The 24,114-nt window shown below is 38.3% G+C and overlaps 1 protein-coding gene across 1 annotated transcript in view; it reads left to right on the top strand.

The window, feature by feature from the left end:
• Positions 1-24,114, top strand: part of myo3a (myosin IIIA) — a 122,836-nt gene that overhangs the window by 53,125 nt on the left and 45,597 nt on the right. Inside the window, 7 exon segments of the mRNA XM_052114476.1 lie at positions 6,494-6,570; positions 8,172-8,317; positions 17,137-17,202; positions 17,544-17,699; positions 19,337-19,375; positions 22,321-22,420; positions 23,925-24,041. Of these exon segments, the coding sequence (XP_051970436.1) occupies positions 6,494-6,570; positions 8,172-8,317; positions 17,137-17,202; positions 17,544-17,699; positions 19,337-19,375; positions 22,321-22,420; positions 23,925-24,041 (701 nt within the window).

Genomic DNA, 24,114 nt, shown 5'->3' with positions numbered 1-24,114 from the left:
TGCCACCAGCCTGCTGACTGACCTTACTAAAAGGGGTGCTTCCGGTCCAGTGGACAGTGTCATGTCAACAGGCTTTCCTTAAGGGAAAATCTGCACTGTGTTGGGGGGCTGCTTTTACATGCACCTGACTTCTCTCTCCCATTCATTTAGCAGACTGATGCATCTGACAGAGGGCTGGGCATGGTGCTCTTGCAGGAGTTGGGAGGGGAGGAATGGTCAGTGCTATTTATTAGTCGCAATCTCTCCTTCAGGAAGATTAGTAGAGTACCATCGAGAAGGAGTGTCTTGTGATTTAAGTGGCTGTTCTTACATTTGGTACTACCTGCTGGGGCAGGCCTTCACCCTCTGTTCCGATCACTCTGCTCTGCAGTGGCTTCACCGCATGAAGGATTCAACGCGCAGAACACCCATTGGTATCTGGCTCTTCAGCCCTTTAAATTCGAGGTGGTCCACAGACCTGGGGCGCAGATGGCCTCGGCTGACTTTCTCTACAGAAATGGAGGGGGGGCCGGGGGGGGCAGATGTTGCGTCAGTGGTGGGGATATGTGGCATGGGGGGCATGGTTATGTGGCAGTCTGCAGGAGAGGGAGAGCAGTTAGGCTTGTCATCTGGGTCGTGATTATCTCTTAACACTTGTCTCTCATTATAGTGATGGCAGAGGGAGACCTGAAAAGACATGCCAGATTGTCAGAGTGGAGAGAGAGACCAGAGCCTGTTCCTGAAGCTGTTTGTGTGTTTGGACATCAAGAGCCCTTTTTGTTTAAGTTTTATTAAGACACTTACCTGTGACTGTTCGCTGTCTTCTGACTCCTACTTTGCCCAGAACTTAGAAAGCTGCTACATTATCTAATGTAAATGAAGTGTGTAAAAGTCATGAATATGGTGGCTTAGACTGCACAATCTGTATAACGTTTTAGCAAAGGGTTGATAATAAAATGAATTGTAGTGTTTTTGAGTGCCAAAATTTTAAGAAAAAAAAACATTTCAATGATAAATCGTGTAATGGTTTCCCACTTACGCTAGATAAGATAATTAAGATGATGAAATTAACAGCACGTTTTCAGCCATTTCAAACTTTGTCATACTTTATTTTACCATTTAATAATATATTTTTTATGTATGACAAGATTCACATCGAGCACACCGATGCTCAAATGTGAAAAACCCTGTGAAGGCTAGCGGGACCTCTCGTACTACAAACGAACATAACATATACCTTCTGTCACATAAAAAAATAAATCATGTATGCATGTATGTGTGTGTATATATATAATTATTTTTATTTTTTTATTTTTTTGGACTACTTAAAGTATGGAGCCCATATAGAGGACAGTGAGAGAATGTATATTCCACAAAATTTTTGTGTTCCCTCGAAAGAGTTTTACGTTCCTTCGCAATAGTTTCCATTCCATCACAGTAGTTTGCATTCCCTCACAAAAAGTTTAGCGTTTCCTTGCAACAGTTTGCGTTTCCCCGCATTAATCTTTGTATTTCCTCACAATAAACTTTGTGTTCTGGGGGAATGGACTATATAACATGACACAGATGCTGCAATAGCTGGAGAAAAACCTTTAATTGCGCTAGATCCAGCCCATTAGCACATTGCACGCAGAATTTGCGCATGCTTGCACGAAAATACTAAAACTTCAAGGCCATGCCCACTGACTTTGCGCTTATAACTTGAAGCATAGTGACATGCTTTGCGCTAGAGCTCTTAAAATCTTGCCCATTATTTCTCTGATAGAATGCTTAATAACCTTACAGAAAAGTATTTCAAAAATCACCATTCCAGATTGGAAAAGGCGCCAGTTTTATAGAATAACTCTATGATCAAAACTTGATGCTTACACCCAAACCAAAGAAATCAGAATATTGTTTACAGAGGTTTTTCTTTTGTTCCTTCTACTCATCTAAATCTACTCCAAACCACTCAAATCTCACAAATATGTCACCCATGTTACCCTGTCAAACTAATTTTCCAAAAAGAGTGCATTCATTGAGTACTTGGCTGAAGATGTCTTGAGGGCGATATTTGTCTAGCGCTTTCAGAAACGATTTCACGGCGAGTGGGTGGCTGACGGTCAGACCGCCTCCATACGCTCCACGTGCCCACGTCTCAAAGCACGCTCAGAGTCACGCAGGGCTAATGCGTTATCCGTGTGAAGGAGCTCATGCTCTGTGGAGCAGATTAAGCCCCCGCACTGACTCATCCTTATGCATTATTTGATAAAAGAGCAAAGAATGGAGGAGGGCGCTTTGGTGGTTTTGTCATGAATATTCTAATTGGCAATGTTATCTCTGATGATTATTAAGTCTGGCCCTAGGGCCCCGTGCAGATCTAATGTAGCAGAAAGGCAACAGCCGCTGGAGACTGAGTGTGTGTGTGTGTGTGTGTGTGTGTGTGTGTGTGTGCGTGTCTATTGTCCCCCAGTACTTCTATTGTCTGTTGTCCTTATACAGCCCACAGTAGGCCTGCATATAAAAGCATGTTTTTGTGTTTGTCTCTGGTGAAGTGGGGATTCAATATGTTTGTGAGTAGCACCAGCAGTTTTGTGAATGCCACGAATCCTCTTTGATAGCATCAAGAATTTGTTTACTTCATAGTACTGATTCAAAAGCTTTAATTCGATCAGAAATGCAAGGAAGATTCAGTTTATAGATCCTAAATGAATAATGTGTTCATATTCCTAACAGCACAAACATGTTTCAGTTTTCCTGCAAATTACAGATATATAATACATCACAGTTATCAGAATGTCTATATTTCTGCATGTAAACATCTACAGTATTATAGTGGCTATAAGCAATTTCCACTTGGTAACTCCCCTCATACTCTGCGCCCTCTCTCCAAAACCCCACCCTCCAAAGAGTTGTCAGCAAAATATGTGCGCAAAATCGGCGCCAGGATGAAACACATAAAGGGACATTTGTAATTTGTGAGGGGGCACATAATAATACACTAATTAAATGTACAGTAATGCTATTAAAATGATTGTGCGTTTGTTCTACTGGCACTGTCTATTGGCATTGTCTATCTGTTTGTTTGACCAATGGTAGATGTTGGCAAGTGTTTGGGAACTTGTTTGGAAACAGACATTATTTTCATTTGATGCCACCATACGGTGGCCCAGGAGACCACACACACACACACACACACACACACACACACACACACACACACACACACATACACACACACACACACACACACACACACACACACACAAAACGAAAAGAAATGGAAAAATTTTAAAAATGTGCGAATTGTTTAGTGCACTTATATAAAAAGTACAACATATACATAACGGAAGGTAATTGGTACTTTTATTCACCAAAGTGCCATTCAATTGATCACAATGTATAGTCAGAACATTAATAATGTGAAAAATTAGTATTAAAAAGTTTTTTTCAAATTATAAACTACTTAAAAAAATCCTCCACATGTAGCAATGACAGCTTTGCAGACCTGTGGCATTCTAGCTGTCAGTTTGTCCAGATACTCAGGTGACATTTCACCTCACACTTCCTGTAGCACTTCGTCAGATGTGGGTAGAGTAGCCAAAAACTGTACTCAAGTAAACGTATAATTACTTAAAAAACATAATTACTCAAGTAGAAGTAAAATTACTAACATAAATAATTACTTGAGTAAGAGGAAAAAAGTATCCAATTAAAAGAGTACTCAAGTAGTGAGTAACTGGTTACTTTCACAAATGACATAATAGATGTTTACTCCCATATATTCCATTACATAATACACATTAAACTAGACAGTAGGGGGCGATATGCAGAGAAGAATGTGAATCACCAAAACACAAGAAGAGTCTTATGGATTATTTTTATGCTGATTTATGTTTGTTTGTTTAGCTTTAAAATGTTGCCACCCATTCACTTGCACTGTATGGATCTACAGAGCTGATAAATTCTTCCAAAAATCTTTATTTGAGTTCAGCAGAAGAAAGAAAGTCATACACATCTGGGGTTTCATGAGGGTGAATAAATAATAAGGGCTTTTAAGGGCTCTTGTCAGATCTGGATGAATTTGTCAATAAGAAGAGATGTTTGGAAACATTTTTAGTAATTATTACAATGAAAATGTGAAAATGTCCCACATGGACATTATATATAATGCTGAAATATAATGCCTTCTTTCGCTATTTCATAGCTTTTAAAGTCCTGTGTGGATTCTTATTTCAGTGTAGTTACAGTTTTCAGTGTCATAAGTATTTAGATCGTTAGTTCTGTACCGCAGTACTGCCGCTCTCTAAATGCTGAGAACGCAGCATACATAGGGCCCCAACCCTGATCGTGAAACAATCACCGTGTCTGAAACACCCCCTATCCACTATATAGTGCACTATTTCGAGTTTTCACTATTTTGTAGAAGTGTCTGAATTCTGAGTGAGCCACTCGTTTTCTCATTTTGTTCACTCATTCTTATCCACAATGCAGTCTAATTTAAAGTGTACATCTCGTCCAAATTCACTCATTTTGTTCACTTACTGCTGAGATATAGTGCACAAACTGTCATTCACTCTATAGGAAATAGTGAATGAGTGAACGATTGCGGACACAGCCACACTCTTCGCCATACGATTGTCTTGTGCCCGCACATCACAAACGTGCGCGCCCCGCACACCTCGCTGTGCACGCGCAGAAATGCTGTCTATTCACGCTCAAGTTGTCGATCAGGCGAATGGCAGGGATTTACGCTTAACTTGGATGTTTATATGGATTTATACAGTTAATCCGCCTGAAGTAGCTGTGATTATTTTCCAGTACCCCCGCGAGTACGCGGAGTAAATTAATATTACTTATGACATGCGGGACGAAGCACACTGCTGCACTGATTTAAAAATGTACACTTAAAAACTGATGTCATAAGAGTCCAGTTACAGAATCACCCTGAAAATGACCATCTCATTACACAGAAAAGCCCGTGTTAGAATTAGAGCCAAAACTTACCTCAGCGTGCTGCCTGAAATCGGAGCTGTGATTTTAATCTTGAAATATCCTCTTTTCTTGGTGTTAAATGAAGGCATTGCATGATGAAACTATTATTTTTTTCACTGTGTGGAGTGAAGAATGTGTTTCACTTTGAAGAGTTTGATTCTGCTGCTCTGATGACTTGAGTGACAGTCTATGAGAGCGTCTCATCGCGTGTAGCCTGTGAACTTCCGCTCTCGTATAAGTCCCATTCAATAATCTCTCAATAAATTACACGTTAATTCAAATTAATCCCAGTAATCTAATGACAGTAACACCACACATTAAGTAAAATTTTAAAAAATGTATTCGAAATTTACATGAGTGAGAGTAAAAAGTACCCACTTTTAAACCTACTCAAAGTAAAATTTCCCCTAAAAAGTTACTCAAGTAAATGTAACGCGTTACTACCCAACTCTGCTTGCCGTTTATTTCTTGTCGGGCACTTCTCACGCATCTTACAGTCTAGCTGATCCCACAAAAGCTCAATCCATAACAATCTCTTCCTGTTATCTGTTGTCCAAAGACTGTGTTTCTTTGCCCAGTCTAACCTTTTCTTTTAGTTTTTCTGTTTCAAAAGTGGCTTTTTCTTTGCAATTCTTCCCATAAGGCCTGCACCCCTGAGTCTTCTCTTTACTGTTGTACATGAAACTGGTGTTGAGCGGGTAGAATTCAATGAAGCTATCAGCTGAGGACATGTGAGATGTCTATTTCTCAAACTAGAGGCTCTGATGTACTTATCCTCTTGTACTACATCTGGTCTTCCACATCTCTTTCTGTCCTTGTTAGAGCCAGTTGTCCTTTGTCTTTGAAGACTGTTGTTTACAGCTTTGTATGAAATCTTCAGTTTTGGTAATTTCAAGCATTGTGTAGCCTTCATTCCTCAAAACAATGATTGACTGATGAGTTTCTAGAGAAAGCGGTTTATTTTTTGCCATTTTTTACCTAATATTGACCTTAAGACATGCCAGTATATTGCATACAGTGTAAACTCAAAAACAAACACAAAGACAATGTTAAGATTCAGTTAATGAATCAAATATCTTACAACTGTGTTTGATATAATGGAAAGTGTTTTTTTTTTTTCTGTAAATTTTGTTGTTTTGTTAATTTCCGTTGTGTCATTTTTGTCCTGTTGTGCACTTCTGGGACTACTGTAGTTGTTTTCACAAAATCATGAATGGGAGAAAAGCTTTCTGACTGCTACTTTGACTTTTAATGTTAAAAATATTAAGGACTCTTTGCCCCCTTTCTGTTCGTTGAAATGTCTGTATTGGTTTTTATTATCATTACAAAGAAAATAATAAAACTTTTCTTTGTGTTCTTGCTTATTTTCTATTCAAATTGTGTTTTCATTGCCATCTAGCTAAAAGCCAGCTCATAGTCAGTCCATTAAATACATGCAGATAATCCAAACACACCCACAAACCAGCAATAATCCATGAAAGATATTTTGAAAATCGAGGTCACACAAAAGTTTTCTTTCTTTGTGTTTCTTCTTGCTCAGGGGTGTCTGCCCAGCTGACGAGCACACGTCTCAAGAGGAACACTTCGGTTGGGACACCCTTCTGGATGGCCCCTGAGGTGAGACTGTTGAGAAATGGTCTGAAAAGCATCGAGGTGCATTTGTGGACTGCAAATATTTCCTATGTTTTTTCCATATGATTTCCATATGAAATGGAGACAAAGGACAATTGCTCTGAAATTGTTTTTAGTGTCAAAGACAAAATTTCCATATGACTCAAGGGTAGATGGTTATGTCTCTGAATTTGTCCTAGGTGTCAAAGCAATGAAAACATGAACTGAGGTTCAGCTTGTAGTGTGATTTTAGTCTTGTAAACGACAAGGAATACTCAGGGTTCAACATTACACTTATCATTTGTCTTTGAATTAAACACCTTAAAGCGCTTAAAGTTTATTTGTGAAGCCTGAGGTAAGAACTTCAGATCTTGATCTTCTGCTTTCATTCCATTTACTGGTTTTCCCTCTGTAAAAAAGTTAACTATGCAATATTATCAATTAATGTATTGGTCTAAACGTACAGTAAATGTATGTTTTTATCCAGGAAATACACTTGAACAAAAAAGGGCCTTTATTAATAGATCAGCTCTTGCTTTTCACTCATTATACATCTTTTGTTCATATGACTGTCTAGTTATTTTATATTCTATTTAAATGTTCAATTTGTTCTATTAACATGATTCTACATTGTCTGGTTTCCTGTGTATTTTCTGCACTATGCAGCATTTAAAGTACAGTGGTTTATCTGTAGATGTCATATAGTATCAGTTGCTGATATGGCAAAATATCAGAACATGATCTTACACAAAATTAAATATATATATATATATATATATGACACAGTATATGTATATTATTAATTCAGAATTACATAACACGTTCATCATTGAAGAGTTTTATAAGAAGAGTTCGAATTGATTTTAGCTTAATTGCATAATTACATTTGTTATGTATTTTTTAATAACTTAATTAATCCAGATATAAAATGTCACATTACTGGCATTTAAATTGTTTGTTATAAATATTGGCAAAATTCAGTATTATTTTTAATAATAAATATTTTAAATATATACTATTTAAAATATTTAGTAGCCTCTACATGTGTAGGCATTGCACACATTTAGGAATTTAATTGTTAAAGATTTTGGTGACATTTATATGTTGTAACTCTATTGAGCAGTCAGTGTCTGTTTCAGGTGACAGTCACTTTTGCACCTGATAATTCAGTCTGTTTTACTGACCACCTGCAATCCAGTATAACCAGTTTTATCTGTGACATTTTATTGATATTATATTACTTTCAGTACAAACATGCCTCTTTTCTGTACAAATTATGTGTATTATGGATTGGGCATATTTACAAAATCTCTGTGCTACTGTAGTGCATGCTTTGTAGTCAAGTGCACTTCCCGGTCAGAGTTAGAAGAGTGATGCTGTACAGTCCAAATAGAGTAACCAGCACTCAGAACTGAGCCACAAGTTTGGGAACTACGCAAATTGCTTTGACAACAGATTTTGTGGACATGTTTGTGTTGCCTGACCTTCATAATTCCTGCGCAAGAAACACACATGCAAATAAACGGCACTTTCAGCATGTGCTTTTCATTCTTTGTAAATGTATCCCCTAAATGTTTGCCTGTTTAGTAATGATTGCGTTTGACCAGGTGATCGCGTGTGAACAGCAGCTAGACTCCACGTATGATGAGCGATGTGACGTCTGGTCTCTGGGTATCACAGTGATAGAGCTGGGCGATGGAGACCCGCCCCTTGCTGACCTTCATCCAATGAGAGCTCTCTTCAAAATTCCAAGGTGATACATCCATTTACGTTTTACAATTATGACTTTTACAGAACACATCACACTGAATTTTCACTGAACATAGTAAGACACAAGCAGATATCTGATTATGTTTTTGTCACAGTCCTCTACCTGGAAAACAGTGTCAGTGGCATGTGTGCGTTAAACGTCAACATGTGAAATCATTTGTGATTTTAGCATAAAGATGGATGACACTGCAGTATATTTGGGCCTTGAAGCTGTCAGAAGCCAGTATCCTCTCATTCGTAGGTCTTCTACAAGTTTAGTGCAGGGTGTAATGAAGTAACGAATTACTGTAATCTAATTACTCATGTCAAAAAGCATTTTAAATTACAGTAATGATTTTTAAGTATATTACTTGGGTTACACATATTTATTATATGCAGAATAAATAAATATAAATAAAACATGTTACTAAAAATGCCATGTTTAGCAACAAAAACAGACCAATTTTGGAAGTCTTTTCTGATTTGATCTAAAAAACGTTTTTGACAAAATATAGTTTTAAATTGCCCATTTGTTTTATACATTTATGGTTGCAAAATGTGTTCGTTTCGCTGCAGTTTCGTGGTGAGATGAACACGAGAGGCGCTATAACAACAATGCACTTTAACTTTCTCACAAATCACGAGTAAAACACCAGATTATCAGTTCATAAACACTTACTTTACTCTATTCCTCACACCATGCTATCTTATGGCATCTGAACACTTTTATATAATTATTACATTTGCATTACAAATCCAACTACATTTACGAGCTTCTTTAAGATCAATCAAATTGTGCTCAACTGATCGAGCGTTGCTCTTGAGATATAAAGGACCAGGACATGAGTCCTGAAGAGCACATGACACGACACATGAGCTGGAAGTGTCATAGAAGCACCACAAAATGACGTAGTTCCTTCAGCGATTGTGGTTTTTCATCTCAATATCAGTTTAGGGTAGGGAGATCATTTTGTTGATTTTTCACGCTAGCATCATCTTTTAATAGGAATGACAACGAGGCTGTGAGGGATATTCTTACAGTCTCTTCAATGGGCTGTACTGCAGTTTAAAGTGTTTTTGGACCATTCCACGGACCAAACATTGATAAAAGTTCTGTTCAAGGACATTCAGTATATCAAGAACTCCAGACAACATGAGTTGTGGAAAATCAGATGTGATCTAGGAGCTTTATACGGCTTTATACCGTTCGTGCCATTGAAGAGTCTGTAAGTCTATCCCTCACAGCCTTGTTTCCATTCCCAATAATAATCAAAGATGGTGCTAGCGTGAATAAGTGCTGACTATTAACCATAAAAACCTCATCTGTTGCCACACAGTGGATATTTCACCTCTGAAATGCCCATCTTGTGTTATGGACCACATAATATCATATTACAAAAAAATGGCACCATAGCAAATTTTATGTATTATTTTTTGTAATAGTCATTATTCTAAATTCGCATAATATTCTTATTACTGTAATACAGTATTTGTTTTTTGAATCGCAATAAAGAAATACTGCAACTTAAATCAGCATTCATTTTAAATGTGCTTTTTCTTATAAGAGAGAGAGAAAATGAGACCTCAAACCAAGTGAGCCTGCAGTGTGTACATGAGCATTCAAACACATTACCACACCACTCCTCACATCCAACACCCCCTATGACAGCACAACGCTCGTGTGTGTGGTGCATTAAAAAATGCAAATAAAACTGCTACACAATCATGATGACACTAGTGATAACAGTTTGATTTGTGAGCATGAAAACAGTAAACAATCAAGTTTCACCTTCAGACAGGTTGACTGTCCTCTTCTGTCCATCAACCTTTCATACAGAGGAGACTGGGGCGTATTGAAACACCAAACTTAAAATATATTGCATACAAAATTTGAGAGTGTAAAGAGACTGTAGAACTCTTTTGGCTTGGTTTGTTGGTTGCGATTCTCTGATTGGTGTATTTCTGTTTTATGAAATGTTGTCACTCTTAAAAGGGGGTCGCACTTGCAACCACTGTTGTAGCAGACATATATGGGAAAAATACACTAAAGTTTGAGACACATAGTACCAAACATCACTCCACGGACTCCCTACTTGAAGAGCAGTATTACTAAAAAATTGAAAAAATAACTAAAAAAACATACACAAACAGACATATGTGAACATAATTTAAACTATACATATTTTACATTCATATTTATTTATTCTGCATATAATAAATATGTGTAACCCAAGTAATTATTTCATTACATTTTTTGGTCCCGCACCCAGTGTAGTATATATATGCTACCTTAGATTCCCATTTTATTACAGTATTGTCATCGGTCAGATTTAAATTGGTGTCTCTTCTGTGGATTGATTGTGTGTTGGGTAGAACAAGAGGAGGTTTGTTATATGGTGGCATTGGGGGGTTTGAGAGTTGGTTTGTGCCCAGTGATCAGCACCAGGCACATGCTGACTGCAGGAGTCTAGATTAGAGCAGACGAAAGCCTCAGGCTGTGGGCGAGCATGTCTGTGTTCATCCCTCTAGGCACTGACACAACATACCACAGGTAAGACAAGAATATACACATTGAGCCTGTGGATAAGAGCCGAGAGCCAAGGTGAAACTGAAATAAACAAGTGCAGTGAAAGACCTTAAACATAATGTCACTGATGGAGACATTTGATTGAACACCAATAGTATAATGTTCCACATCATATGTCTCAATAAATACTTTATTTTAAGTCTTTCCCAACTTTTAACATATATAAACATTTATTGCACAGCCATTTAGAAGATTGGAATTATATTTTCTGCACTGCAAAAAAAAAAAAAAAAAAAAAGAAATACAAGAGTATTGTTGTCTTATTTTCCAGTACAATTTGGTGGGGTTTATGTTTAAAACAAGAAAATGTATTAGCCAAAAATTGTTTTTCTTACCCCATTGAAAAATTAGTTATTTCTTGTTATAAGCATAAACGTTAAAAAATATTAGTTAGATTTGTCTTCTAGTGTTTAGATGTTTTTAAAAGAAAACAAGACAACAATATAAAGAAAGTACTAATGTAAGGAATTTCTTTTTTTTTTTTCTTTTTTTTTGCAGTATGAAATAGTTTTGCGGTCCCTGGTTTTTAAAACCATGGTTCTTAGAAAAAAACTGGGTACATAGTCAAGTCATATTTATTTGTTTAGCACTTTTCACAACACATCATTTCCAAGCTGCTTCATGCTGTTAAAGCCCTCATTGTGCAATTATAATGAATAACAATATTACAAATCATGTCTTAAAATAATTGCCTTTAGGCCCCCAGTGAGCAAGTCGAAGGCAACACTTATTGTCAGGGAATGAAAACTATTGTGATGGAAGGAAAACCATTGTAAGGGAACTTCTTATTACATACTTTTGACTTGGACCAGTAAGAAACCACCTAGCAACCACCCAGAACCCCACTGCAATGCAATAATAACCTTTTACGTTAGCAACTACATAGTCTGGCAACCACCCACAAAATCCTAGCATTATATGAGTTTTACAAGGCAAGAACTACTCATATTTTCTTCAGAGAATGTAACGATGCTCTTATTATAATGACTTTTTAAGGTTTTATTGATGACATGCTGTATGAGCTACTAGAGCAAAACACATTCATGCCCATGGTAATGGTCTTGTGTTTTTCCATGCTGTGTTTCTACGACTGTGCTTTAAATCACAGATCCCTTGCCTTGTTTTCAGCTGTAATCTTTTATTATTGCGCTGCTGTGTTCATCCTTCTGATAAGGCTGCATTTTAATAGTCTGAGCGTTTCCAGCCATTTCCATTTTAACCCGCTGTTTGTGTGAGGTGCAGCATGTGATAAGCAGAGATATATACCATTATGGTAATTAATTGCTGTCAGCAGTGCAGAAAGCGATCATGGTGCAGTATACCGTTGGGCTGGAGTACACCTCAACCCTGCACTCCCCCTGCTAACAGCCCCCTCTGCCAGGACACCAAATGAGGGCTAATTAGCTCTATTGTTCCACAGTGGAGAACCCTTGTCAGGTCTGCTGTGACACAGTTAAGTGTCTGTCTGCTTATCCACGTGTACAGGGAAAAGCTTTCTGACAGTCTTAATGGACAAAGCTTTACTTAAGAGCACAAATTTACAACAAAAATAAATTCCAGTTTCACTTGGGTTTCTTCACTATCATTAAAAAAATGTCCTTGTCCTTTATTATAGCAGAAACCAGGGCTAGCTGTCACGCTTTGTAGTCCAGTGGATATTTCTCAGGATGGGTTTATTTATGAAAGCTTATTTCTGTATAGACACATACAAAAATGCTAGTGATCTTTCCACAGTAATTGACCTGGGAAAAATATAAAGTTCAATTTAACCTATATGTTGTCATAAAATATGGGGTAAGTTGTCAAAATACCTGGGAATGTGGTGGTTTACATGCACTACCAATTCTTATTCCAGAAATCAAAATCACAAGAAAACAGAGTTTACATGACATTTATAATTAAATTAATTATAATAATATAATTAGCCATCTTAATATTTCAACAATTTTATATATCTTATTTGTATTAATAATATGCTAATATTAATATAGGCTATATAATATTCTAGACAAATATTATAACATATGGCTTTTCAACTAAATTAAAATGGAAACAAAAAAATATAAAAAGCAGAAATATATGGAAAAACTAAAAACAGAAGTTGCAATTATGAAATACAACATTTAAAACGCATCTGACTTGCCCCAAACAGAAATATATATATATATATATATATATATATATATATATATATATATATATATATATATATATATATATATATTATGCATTTTTATGTATTATGTATAATTATTTATGAAAATGTTTTATTTTGGTTTAAATCTACCTTCATTATAATGCTATTACAAAAACATAATGATATAAAATGTACAATGTCAATATAATTATATTTATATTTTAATTGAGGATAACACACTGACACACACACACACACACACACACACACACAAATGTCTTAATTTAAGGCAGGGTCAGTTTATTTTTAAACATGAATTAAGGTCTTGGCTACAAAAAAAAAAATAAAATTATAATAATTATTGGACATTTTTATTGACCAGGGAAAATGATAGAGTTCAGTTTAACCTATATGTTGTGTAAATTGTCACAGTGGTGACCTGCTGTTTATTGAAACTGATACTGACAACTTTTTGAAAAATGAGATACTATTTAAAAGTAGAACTGCCATTTCAAGTTGTTGTACTGTGCATAAAATATTTGTATTTAAAATATTTTATAAGCTTTTCAACAAATTGTAAATTCGAAAATAATTATGATGGACAAAACAATTCATGAAACTGCAATTTCAGAAAAAGTAACCTACAAAAATATCAAACTACTTTTTGGAAAATGTCCTGGTTACTGTTGTAACCTCCATTCCCTGATGGAGGGAACGAGAAGTTGTGTCGATGCAGTGACACTAGTGGTCGCCCTTGGGAGCCCCCAAAACCTATAATCTTTGAGAAAAGGCCAATGGGAATTGGCGAATGGAATTTGCATGTCACTCCCCCGGACATAGGGGTATAAAAGGAGCTGGCTCGCAACCATTCATTCAGTTTTCAAGAGACCGCCTTTTAGCTCAACTGACTCCAAGGCTCAAATGGAGTCTCCGCAGGACCGCAGAGAGATACTATGAAAGAGCGGGGCTTGTCTGGGAGGGTTCAGCTTCCTCACGCCACTAAGGAACCTGATGATCGTGCTTCCTGAGAGACCTACCATAAACTGCATTGTGGTGCGACGCCATAGCAGCCATGTACACCCTCGAGGCTGGGGGTACAGCTGCCCCACCACCACCAGCCTCTCCTGCACCGACCCCACTGCGCATCTCTGGGGGTCTTCGCGTTGGGAAGAACAGTGTCACTTAGCTGAACACACAGCACTGCAAGTCATTCAGGTGCAATACCCATCTCACGGTAGCGTGACTACCATCGAGAATGTCAAATGCCCCAGGAGCCATAGAAAACACTTTACTGGTACTGCCGTGCCCTGCCTGAACAACTTAATGCAGTTCAGCACTGACTGCGTGTGCTCGCTCATGAGGCGCGCCATCGTAGTCTAACTCCTACCAGAGAAAAGAGATGCTCTGTACCGGGGAGAGCATTCTCTTTTCCCAGTAGATCCGAAGACCCAACCGGCTGAGGTGCCCGAGTACCAAGTCCCTGTACACACACAACAAGTCTCGAGAGTGAGCTAAAGCCAGCCAGTCGTTGAGACAGTTGAGGATGCCTCTGCAACTTCCGTGAATATTCGACGCAACAGGGACTGACCGAAGTGGAGGAATTTGTACTGATGTGCCCGGCCCTCAAAGGCGAGCAGAAGAAGAGTCTGTGCTGAGGGGAAACAGAGACGTTGAAGTACGTGTCCTTCAGGTCTACCGCCGGACACTCGCTAAAATTAGATTCCACGTCAATATCTTGAACAGGAGTCGTGCAAGGCTCGGTTTAGACTTGCAGGTCCAGGACTGGCCGCAACTCACCACCTTTCCTTGGTACATTGAAGTAAGGGCTGTAGAACCCCTTCTTCATCTTGGCTAGAGGGATAGGCTATTCCACATCCTTCCACAGAAGAGCCGCGATCTCCGGACGCAGGGAAGTGTTGTTCTTGCCCTGCATTTGAGGTAAAAAGCACACTGCTGAACCCAGGCAGGAGCCTAGCGAATTGAATCATAGCCGAGTCAGACGGTCCCAGTCAGCCATCGCGACTGGTTGGGCCATGCTCAGAGGTGGACCAAGGAGACAATCACGTCGGGTGTACCGGTGAGTGGTGCCTCGTGGCGGAGCAGAAGACACCACATTGAGGGGGCTCAGACCCTGAACGCGTGGCCGTGCTGAGTCTGGGGACATCAAAGCACTTAACTGGATCCAGGTACCCACCATGTCAATGATGGTGAAGGAGGGAACTGTCTTCGTAATCTTTCACAACCAAAGGCAACAAAGGATTCTCCTCCCGGCCCTCCACCGGGGGATGGAGTGTTCTGCTTACAATCTCTAGGCCTGCGGCGGCTCTCCATGTACCTGGGTTGCCTAGAAGCCTTCTTCGGGTTCTTGGCAGTGGGCTGTGAGGCGGGAGGCTTCTGCTTCCCCTCTGGCCTGTGCTGCTGCGTAGCCAGTGCCATTACCGCAGGAGGACACAACTGGCAATGGAAAGACAGGGTGTGGGATCTTGATCCGCACCGGGGCAGGATATGCTGTATGGCCTCCATCTGCTTCCTGACCAACATTTACATTTACATTTATGCATTTGGCAGACGCTTTTATCCAAAGCGACTTACAGAGCCCTTATTACAGGGACAATCCCCCCGGAGCAACCTGGAGTTAAGTGCCTTGCCCAAGGACACAATGGTGGTGACTGTGGGGATCGAACTAGCGACCTTCTGATTACTAGTTTACCAGTTATGTGGTTTAGACCACTCCACCACCACCACTCCACTAGACAAAGTCCTCGACATTGTCACCGAATAGGCCAGCCTGGGAGACGGGGCATCAAGGAACCGTACACTGTCAGCCTCCCTCATCTCAACCAAGTTGAGCCATAGGTGGCACCGCTGGACCACCAAGGTGGCCTGCCCGAGAGTCTGCACCATGACCTTCGTCGAGGGAAAATTGGAGCGCAGCTCCTGAATCAATCCCAGGTCAGAACTACACTTGTGCAGTTCTCTCAGTGAGAACATAACCCATCCACGAACACTGTCTCCATGTGGGCAGTGCCAAAGCACGTAAGGCAGCGATCGTGGCCATCGGAAGCGGAGAGGTAATGACCATAAACAGGAATTAAACACAGAAATGCATCTCTTAAAAGACGCTCTCCATCAGAGCCACTCTTTTTAGAAGGGAAAACATACTCTTTTATCACAAGAATATATACTCTTTTAGACTGTCGATGCACCCAGGGGCTTTCTCTGCACTCCACCGGTGCACAAGGGGGAGAAGCCGCTGTAATGCCAGTAATCTCCAACAGTTTTTAGAGGTGAATGGAATGGGAGAGGATTCAGCTCGCTGAAACGCAACAGCTAGGCTCCGAAGAAAAAATCTGAATGAGTGATTGCGAGCCCGCTCCTTTTATACCCGAATGTCCAGTGGAGATGGACATTCAAATTTTACTCGCCAAGTCCCATTGGCCTTTTCTCAAAGGTCAGAGGTGTTTGGGGCTCTCAAGGGCGACCCCTAGTGTCACTACATCGACAGAATTGCAATTGATGAATTGTAAAAATTGCAACATTTAAAACGCATGACAACATGCACCAACCTGACATGAAAAATACCCTTATTATGTATTTTTATGTATTGTATTATTGTATATAAATGTTTCTGAAATGTTTGTTTAAAAAGCTGCCTTCATTATATTTGACTCTTGCTTAAATGTATGCATATTTGGTTTAATTATATTTCAATGTTTTGAAATAGGTTTTTAAAACCAACAAAGATAAAACCATTGCTAAAGAAACCCGCTCTAATGCAATTTAACTTTTGACTCAAAACCTTATTGTTACTTGGATATAGACATATAGACCATTATAGTTGACAAATGTGGCAACTTGCCCCAATTTTCCATAACATTTATCTACTTAATTTCTATTTGTGTTGAGACTCGTTAAGACCAGTTAAAATTATTCATTCAAACAAGAGACAGTTTTGGCAGTAATCTAATAATCTTATCAAGTGAGGAATTTCTTTTCCTTTGAAATTAATGGGATCAATTTTCTGTAAGCAGTTGTCTCCTCATTTCTCATCAAAAACACAAATCTCTTGTCTATTTAATCTCTTTTTCCCCCCAAACAGAAACCCTCCGCCTACTCTACACCAACCAGAGCTCTGGACAAACAAATTCAACGATTTTATATGCAAGTGAGTAAATCAGGTTAAGTGTGTGTTTTGTATTTGTGTGTGAGCATCCCTGGCTAATACAAAGTTGACTGCTAATGCTTAAAGTTTTTTAACCTTTTGTTCTACACTGATGTGTGGATATAAGTTAATTTATCTCATAAAGAGCTGTGCATGAGTGTATGTCTCATCATACTGTAAGTGGCTTCCTGCTGTTGTGCTGCAACATCGTTTGTAATTGAATTTATCTCCACAACCTTTATCTAATTTTTTTTTCATGAGTTTAGTCCTTATCAATTTCCATTTAATGTAACATCTTTAGATATTTAAGCTCAAGTTCTCCCATTTTCAATGGTCTCCTCCAGGTGTCTGATAAAGGATTTTGAACTCCGGCCCAATGTGTTTGATCTTCTTCAGCATGTCTTCATCAAACAGATTGTGGGGCGAGAAAAGACGCTGCAGAAGCAGCTCATGGAATTGATCGACCTCAACCAGCAAATGGGCATTATTGAGAAAACAAGGTACGAAGAGTCAGGGAGGAATATATTCAGCTCTCGAGTGGTTTTGTGAGACATAAAATTAATTTTACTGGCCAACAATCCTGGAAGGTGTCTCAAGTATTGATTTGGACTGTGACTTAAAGTCATCAAGAATTGCTTTTTGCAACCCATTTGACTTTTTTAATCTGACATTTTAAAGAACATTGGGGCTTATCCATCAGGAATTGATAGCATGGTGATAGTGATCTCAAGAGTGCAACAGTCATGTTCTGAAAGAAAAATCCCATTCATTTGTTTCCATAGGGTGAAAATATTTGTATGTTATCTTATAAACCTTTAATAATAGACCTGCCGTGAGCTCCGAGGTTGTTAATCAATGGTATATACTTCTGTTGAAGACATCAGTCAGCATTATTTCAATGTAATAAGCAAACTTAGCATGTTTAATAGCTGAATTTCTGGTGATGAACTATACTACTCATGGTCCTAAAGAGAAAGATCCACCAATCTTATCCGCAGCCAAAAAGAGCTCTGCAGCGACCGCCCACTCCCAATGATGCACGGTTAATGATGCAATCAATTCGGTCTCAAAATACTGCATATTTGCATAAATCTAAATACTTCGCAATGTACTTTAAATATATTGATTCTACACTTATAATCAACAACTATTTTGTCATTTAAATCAATACTTTGATATTTTTTCTTCATTTTTAATTTAGTCACATCATTGGCAATGTTTCATGGGACTGTAGTTAATTCACTCATTTAAGATGTTAAGTACACAGTCTTGTAAATTTGTAATTTCATCCAATATTCAAATATTGTTTTGCTTCAAATCAACATTTGTAATGTTGTGATTCCTATCGTAGCTGGTTGTTTAAGTCATGGCTCTTTTATGGATGATTTATGATCTCCCTATTAAAAAATGAATGGGAAAATTACTTCTGGAACCAACATGGTTGAAAAAGTGGGCGGGCACTGTTGCGCTTTAAATGGCAGACGGTTGAAGTCCTTTCATAGGCAGAGCAAGTTATTATGTGTTAATTAAATATTATGTAGACAAACACTTTTGTTCTTTAGAATTATGTGCTCTGAAGAAGCGTTCACAACAAGACCAGGAAATTTATTAAGAAAATAAACAGGGTCAATTTTGATTTCATGTTGACGTTAATTTTGTTTGCTACTCTTAATAGCGGTGCTCTAAGTATTTTTTCCATCACTTAAAAACAGTTTTACCCCCAATTAAATAAATAGTACTTTTGAAAAATACTGTACGTGTAAAATGTTATCATCTAAATATTTTGATTGCAGAATAAATTCTTGATGGATGACAAATACTGATCCAGGGTATTTCTACAACAGCATTGTTAACCAAGAACATTTGCCCCTCTGTGATGTGACTTATTAAGTCCAAGACCACTTGGACCACCATTTAGGAAACGTGAAAAATGACTAAGAGCACCTTGATTTAAATTATAATTTTGAAATAAAGATAAAAATGTTGGTTAAAAATAAAGGATCAATGTAAACTCCAGTACAAATAACTATAGCTTGGTCAGCTAGATAAGCGGAGACTTCCCTTCACATCTTCTGCTGTACTTCTAAGACTGTACTTTACTTTATATCTGTACTTTACTTTATATCTTTTACTTAAGTCATCATGGAAAGACTGAAAGGCGAGGCAGTGATTCCAGGTACGGGATATTGACTGTCATATGAAGTGGTAGGCTAGATGGAGTCTGTATTCTGTGTCCAATCTGGCACTAAATGAATGTAGCAGTAGCAGATCCATTGTCTGACCATGTGCTGTGCCAACTTTCCCAAATGCCTCATTGTGCATTTCACTAATGGTGTGTTCTTGTGTTTTTGCAAAAAGTGTTTTTTTGGCAGCTCACTTTGGAAGCTTGTTAGCATATGATAAATCGTTGCCAATACTAACTGACAGAAACAAACAAAACATCTTCATTTGTTCATCGGTTGTGCTTTTCTTGTCATTTCCCATTCGTAACTGCTTAGGAAGTAGAGTTCTTGTGTGTGTGTTTTTCAGATTTGTCATGTTTTATTAGCATTACCTAGCTATCTTGAGTGTCAATAATAAATATACATTTTAGATTTCAACATTCCTTGTGCGAATAGAATGGAATATAGAATAGAATATTGTGACGAGGAGGAGGGCATGGCCGGGATGTGGGTGAGGGCGCTGAGTTGTCCCAATCAGCAGGAGAGGTAGAGATAAGGAGGAGCCGGGGACGCTAGAGAGAGAGAGAGAGAGTGTGTGTTATTGTGTGTGACTGAAAAGTGCAACAATAATTGTCTATGTGTACTCTTCAACCCAGTCCCAGCCTCCTCCTCTCCACGCAAGAAAGAACCTTGTTACATTGGTGCCGATACCTGGGAAGGAGGAAGGATGCGCTGTCATGGAGTCCTCACCGCTGCCGTCTGCCAGGAGGTGGAGGATCACACTGCTGTCCACCAGTAGGTAGTGCAGCAGGCTGAGGACCATGTGACAGCGTGTTCGGGGGCCGGCGAACCGGAGTGTTCTTTTTTTCCCTCTCTCTCTCCCCCTCTCTCTCTCAGGCCATCCCACTCTCTTTCTCTCTCCCCTCTCCCTACCCTTATCCTACTCCGATTCCCAGGTGGCGGGGAAGACCAGCCGGTGGCAGAATGGCTGAAGGGGCAATTCCTGCCCTCCAGGAAGGGGGTGAGGGTAGAGGTTAGGCCGGTTGGTTCCCCGGCCTGAATCGGGCGTTGGGGGTATGGAGGGTATGGCCGGGCCATGAGGTTGCACGCCTGGCACCGAGTTTCCCCAATCAGCAGGAGAGAGAGAGATAAGGATGAGCTGGGGACACCAGAAAGGGAGAGAGAGAGACATGAGTGTGTGTGTGTGTGTGTGTGTGTGTGTGTGTGTGTGTGTGTGTGTGTGTGTGTGTGTGTGTGTGTGTGTGTGTGAGCGTGTATTTATCACTTTGTGGGGACCAAAGTGGCAAACAGCTTATAAATCATACTAAATTATGTTTTGTTGAAAATGTAAAAATGCAGAATGTTTTCTGTGAGGGTTAGGTTTAGGGGTAGGGTTAGGTTTAGGGGATAGAATATAAAGTTTGTACAGTATAAAAACCATTATGTCTATGGAAAGTCCCCATAAAACATGGAAACACTACTGTGTGTGTGTGTGTGTGTGTGTGTGTGTGTGTGTGTGTGTACATGTCAGCGTGAAGTATTGTGTTATTGTGTGCGACTGAAAAGTCCAAGCCTCCTCCTTCCCTCACAAAAACTTACCTTGTTACAAATATAGAACTGAATAGAATGTAGAATAGCCCTGCAATGGATGTCATGGCCCCCATAGAGTCCCCCATGGAACATCATCGAGTCAGTCTTGGATTACATGAATAGAAGCAATTAAGACAGACTAAATAGACAGAAGAACTATGGCGAATTCTCCAAGAAGCTTGGAACATCCTATCTCTCAACAACCAAAACTGTGTCCAGGTGCTGTTTTGGTGGCAAGGGTCACACAAAATATCAATTTAGATTTTTTTTTGTAAGTTAACACTGCTTTGTATAATGTCAATTGATGAATAAATCCTAGGAATCCTATAGGAACCAAATATTTTGTCTTGTTTTCAGAGAAATCTAAAAAATATTTGGTAACCTTTATACCGATAACAAGAAAAACAATGCCGATTGTGTTAATACTATTACTAATAATAATAATTCAAAGGTCAATCAAGTAAATTTTTTTTTCATGTTTTAGCATAAACCCCAATACATTTTGTTGGATTTTTCTGAATACCAGACAAAATGTTTTATTTCGTTCTGCTACTTAAATATATTTTTCTTTCTTTTAAAGGATGGTAACATATTTTTACCAGAAAATTAGACAAAAATATCATTTTTAATCATTGTTTTGCAGTATGCACACTAGCCATCATATTTCATTTGGGCGGTAAATTCATATAGCTCATCAATAATTTGATTTTAGAATGAATAATTCTTTAAATTTCAGTCAGTTGTTCATCACACAGATGTACAGCTTCAGAAGATTTGAAATATAGTGCTATTTGAATATAGTAATATAGAATCATATCAACACTTTTACTGTTGTTTTACGGTGTTTTCTTTGTGCTTTGGAGTTTGTCAGCCTGGAGTCACTATTCGCTTTCATCAAATATCCAAAAGCCATTTAGTTTTCCATGTGTTCCACGGAAGAAAGTCATACAGGTTTGAAATAAATAATTACAAGGTTTACAGTTTGGGTAAACTGTTCCTTTAAAAATGCGATACTGCCTTGAAATTTGGCCTAAAGGGGTCGTCTTATATGGTACCAGAATTTTGGAACATGTGTGTCTATGATGACTGTAAATGCCGTGTATGTAGACTGCTCACAAACAGAGCTACAGCATAAAATAACCCTGAAACAAAGACGCTGATATGAGATATGGACCGCTTACAGTGAATACAGTTCAAATCTATTTTACTATTAAACTAGTGATTTTATTTCCTCATTCACATTAATGGATTTATCAATATTTTTAACAAAGTCATTTGTGTTTTTATGTGATCGTAATCAGTCAGTTTGATCTTTTCTGGTTGTATTTCAAGGTTGCTTGAGACTGTAATCTTGCATTTTGTGTTGCAGGCATGAACGTATCCACACTAAAAAAGGCAGCTACATGAAGTCTGAAAGTGAAGCGTGTGATGATGTGGATGATCTGGCAACCCTTGAGGTTCTAAACGAAGTAAGACTGAATATAATACACTAATTTTGACTCGTTCCTTCCTGACTGTTTGAAAAGTATAGACACAAGACAAACAATATGTGTGTAAACATGATTTTAGTGTGAGAAAATCTCTTACTAACTGCATCTGTGGAAAGTTACAGCCAATTTTACAACTTTGTTACCATGGTGAATTAATCTCAATAAGATTTAAACAACTTTATAGCTCAAATAATACTTGAGTTTTAACAGAAGAATTCATTAGAATTAAATGAATAAAGTGTTTTTATAATATTATAATCTTCACATTTCTGCATTTAAACCCTCCAAAAATTGGGCCCATTGACTTCCATTATAAGTGTCTCACTGAAACACCGTTTTTTTCTTTTTTTAAAGAAAAGGAGGGATGAGTCGAAATAATTTTTTGTGGCAATCAACATTATGCCACAAATGCTGTTAATTGAGCTTAACTTGTATTGAACCCAGAACATTTCTTAAAAAGAAAACAAATAACAGCGTTTAACATTTAGCCTAAATTAAGCAATTGAAACAATTATTTAAATTGTTGATATTTACAGGCTATATTTCCCATAAATTAAAGAAAATAATAGTTTGATCCTTTTTATAACAATAATTGTGGGTTATTATTAATTTAGGGTTGTTTTGGGTTATTAATAATTTAGGGAATGAGCTTGATGAATGCAATCAGAGTACAGAGACACACATTTTTGGCTTGTTTGTGGAAAGATCCAGCCGTGGATTTTCCATTCCCCTGTCAGACATGTTTCAGACAGACTGTCAAGCGAACATAACTCATCCCAGCAGTCTCATTTTTAACTGTCAGATAAATAAATAGACAGATTAGTGAACAATAACAGGGTTTGTATTGAAACACATTAAAGGTGATCTATCAATGCAGCAGAGTCTTATTGATTCTGGATGTATTTCCGCTTCCATTATGGCATCCATTGGTGTTGTGTCCTTGTTCTGATGTCACCAGATGGAGAACTGTGATGTGTAGCTGTACCACCATAACTATACATACTTGAAAAAAAGAAATCCAGCAAATCAGGGTTTTAAACTATATTCAGACAGCTCCCATGTTTTACCGGACTTCTAAATAAACTGGAGCCTATTTAAGAACTATTAAGATTAAGAATATTGACCTGACCTTTTACTTTTGAGCATTTTCAGATTTCCTATTACTCTTAATGGTGATTTTCATTCCACAGTTAACTTAATAGACCTAAAAAAAAGGCTTAATTCTCTTTGTGCTAATTATAATTTCTGATTTCTTTCTTCTGGATTTGGGGTGAAATATGATCCAGGCATGTTCTTGAAGCTTTCATAGTGTGCAAAAATCTCAATGTGAAGTGTCACAAATGCAGTAGTCTTGATAATAAATCAACTCAATGTGTCTGGGATTGGTCATGCATGAAGACTCCTGTGCTGTATTTGACAGTCATTTTTTGTGCAGTGGCATGATGAAATGGCCATCTGTGATTTGTAATTGTTTCTCTGTCAGAACACTGTCACCGAACAGCTACAGAGACGTTATGCAAAGGGACAGATCTACACATACGTCGGAGACATCCTTATAGGGGTGAATCCCTTCCAAGAAACGGACCTGTACACCCCTGAGGTGTGTATCCAGTATTTCATTATGGAAGCCATCAACATTTCATAGTCTAGTGCTTCCTACGTACTGTGACCGC

This window comes from Xyrauchen texanus, chromosome 42, assembly GCF_025860055.1.
Source record: "Xyrauchen texanus isolate HMW12.3.18 chromosome 42, RBS_HiC_50CHRs, whole genome shotgun sequence".
NCBI classification, from domain to species: Eukaryota; Metazoa; Chordata; class Actinopteri; order Cypriniformes; family Catostomidae; genus Xyrauchen; species Xyrauchen texanus.
The sequence above is the reverse complement of the archived record's forward strand: the minus strand, read 5'-3'. Positions and strand labels throughout refer to the sequence as shown.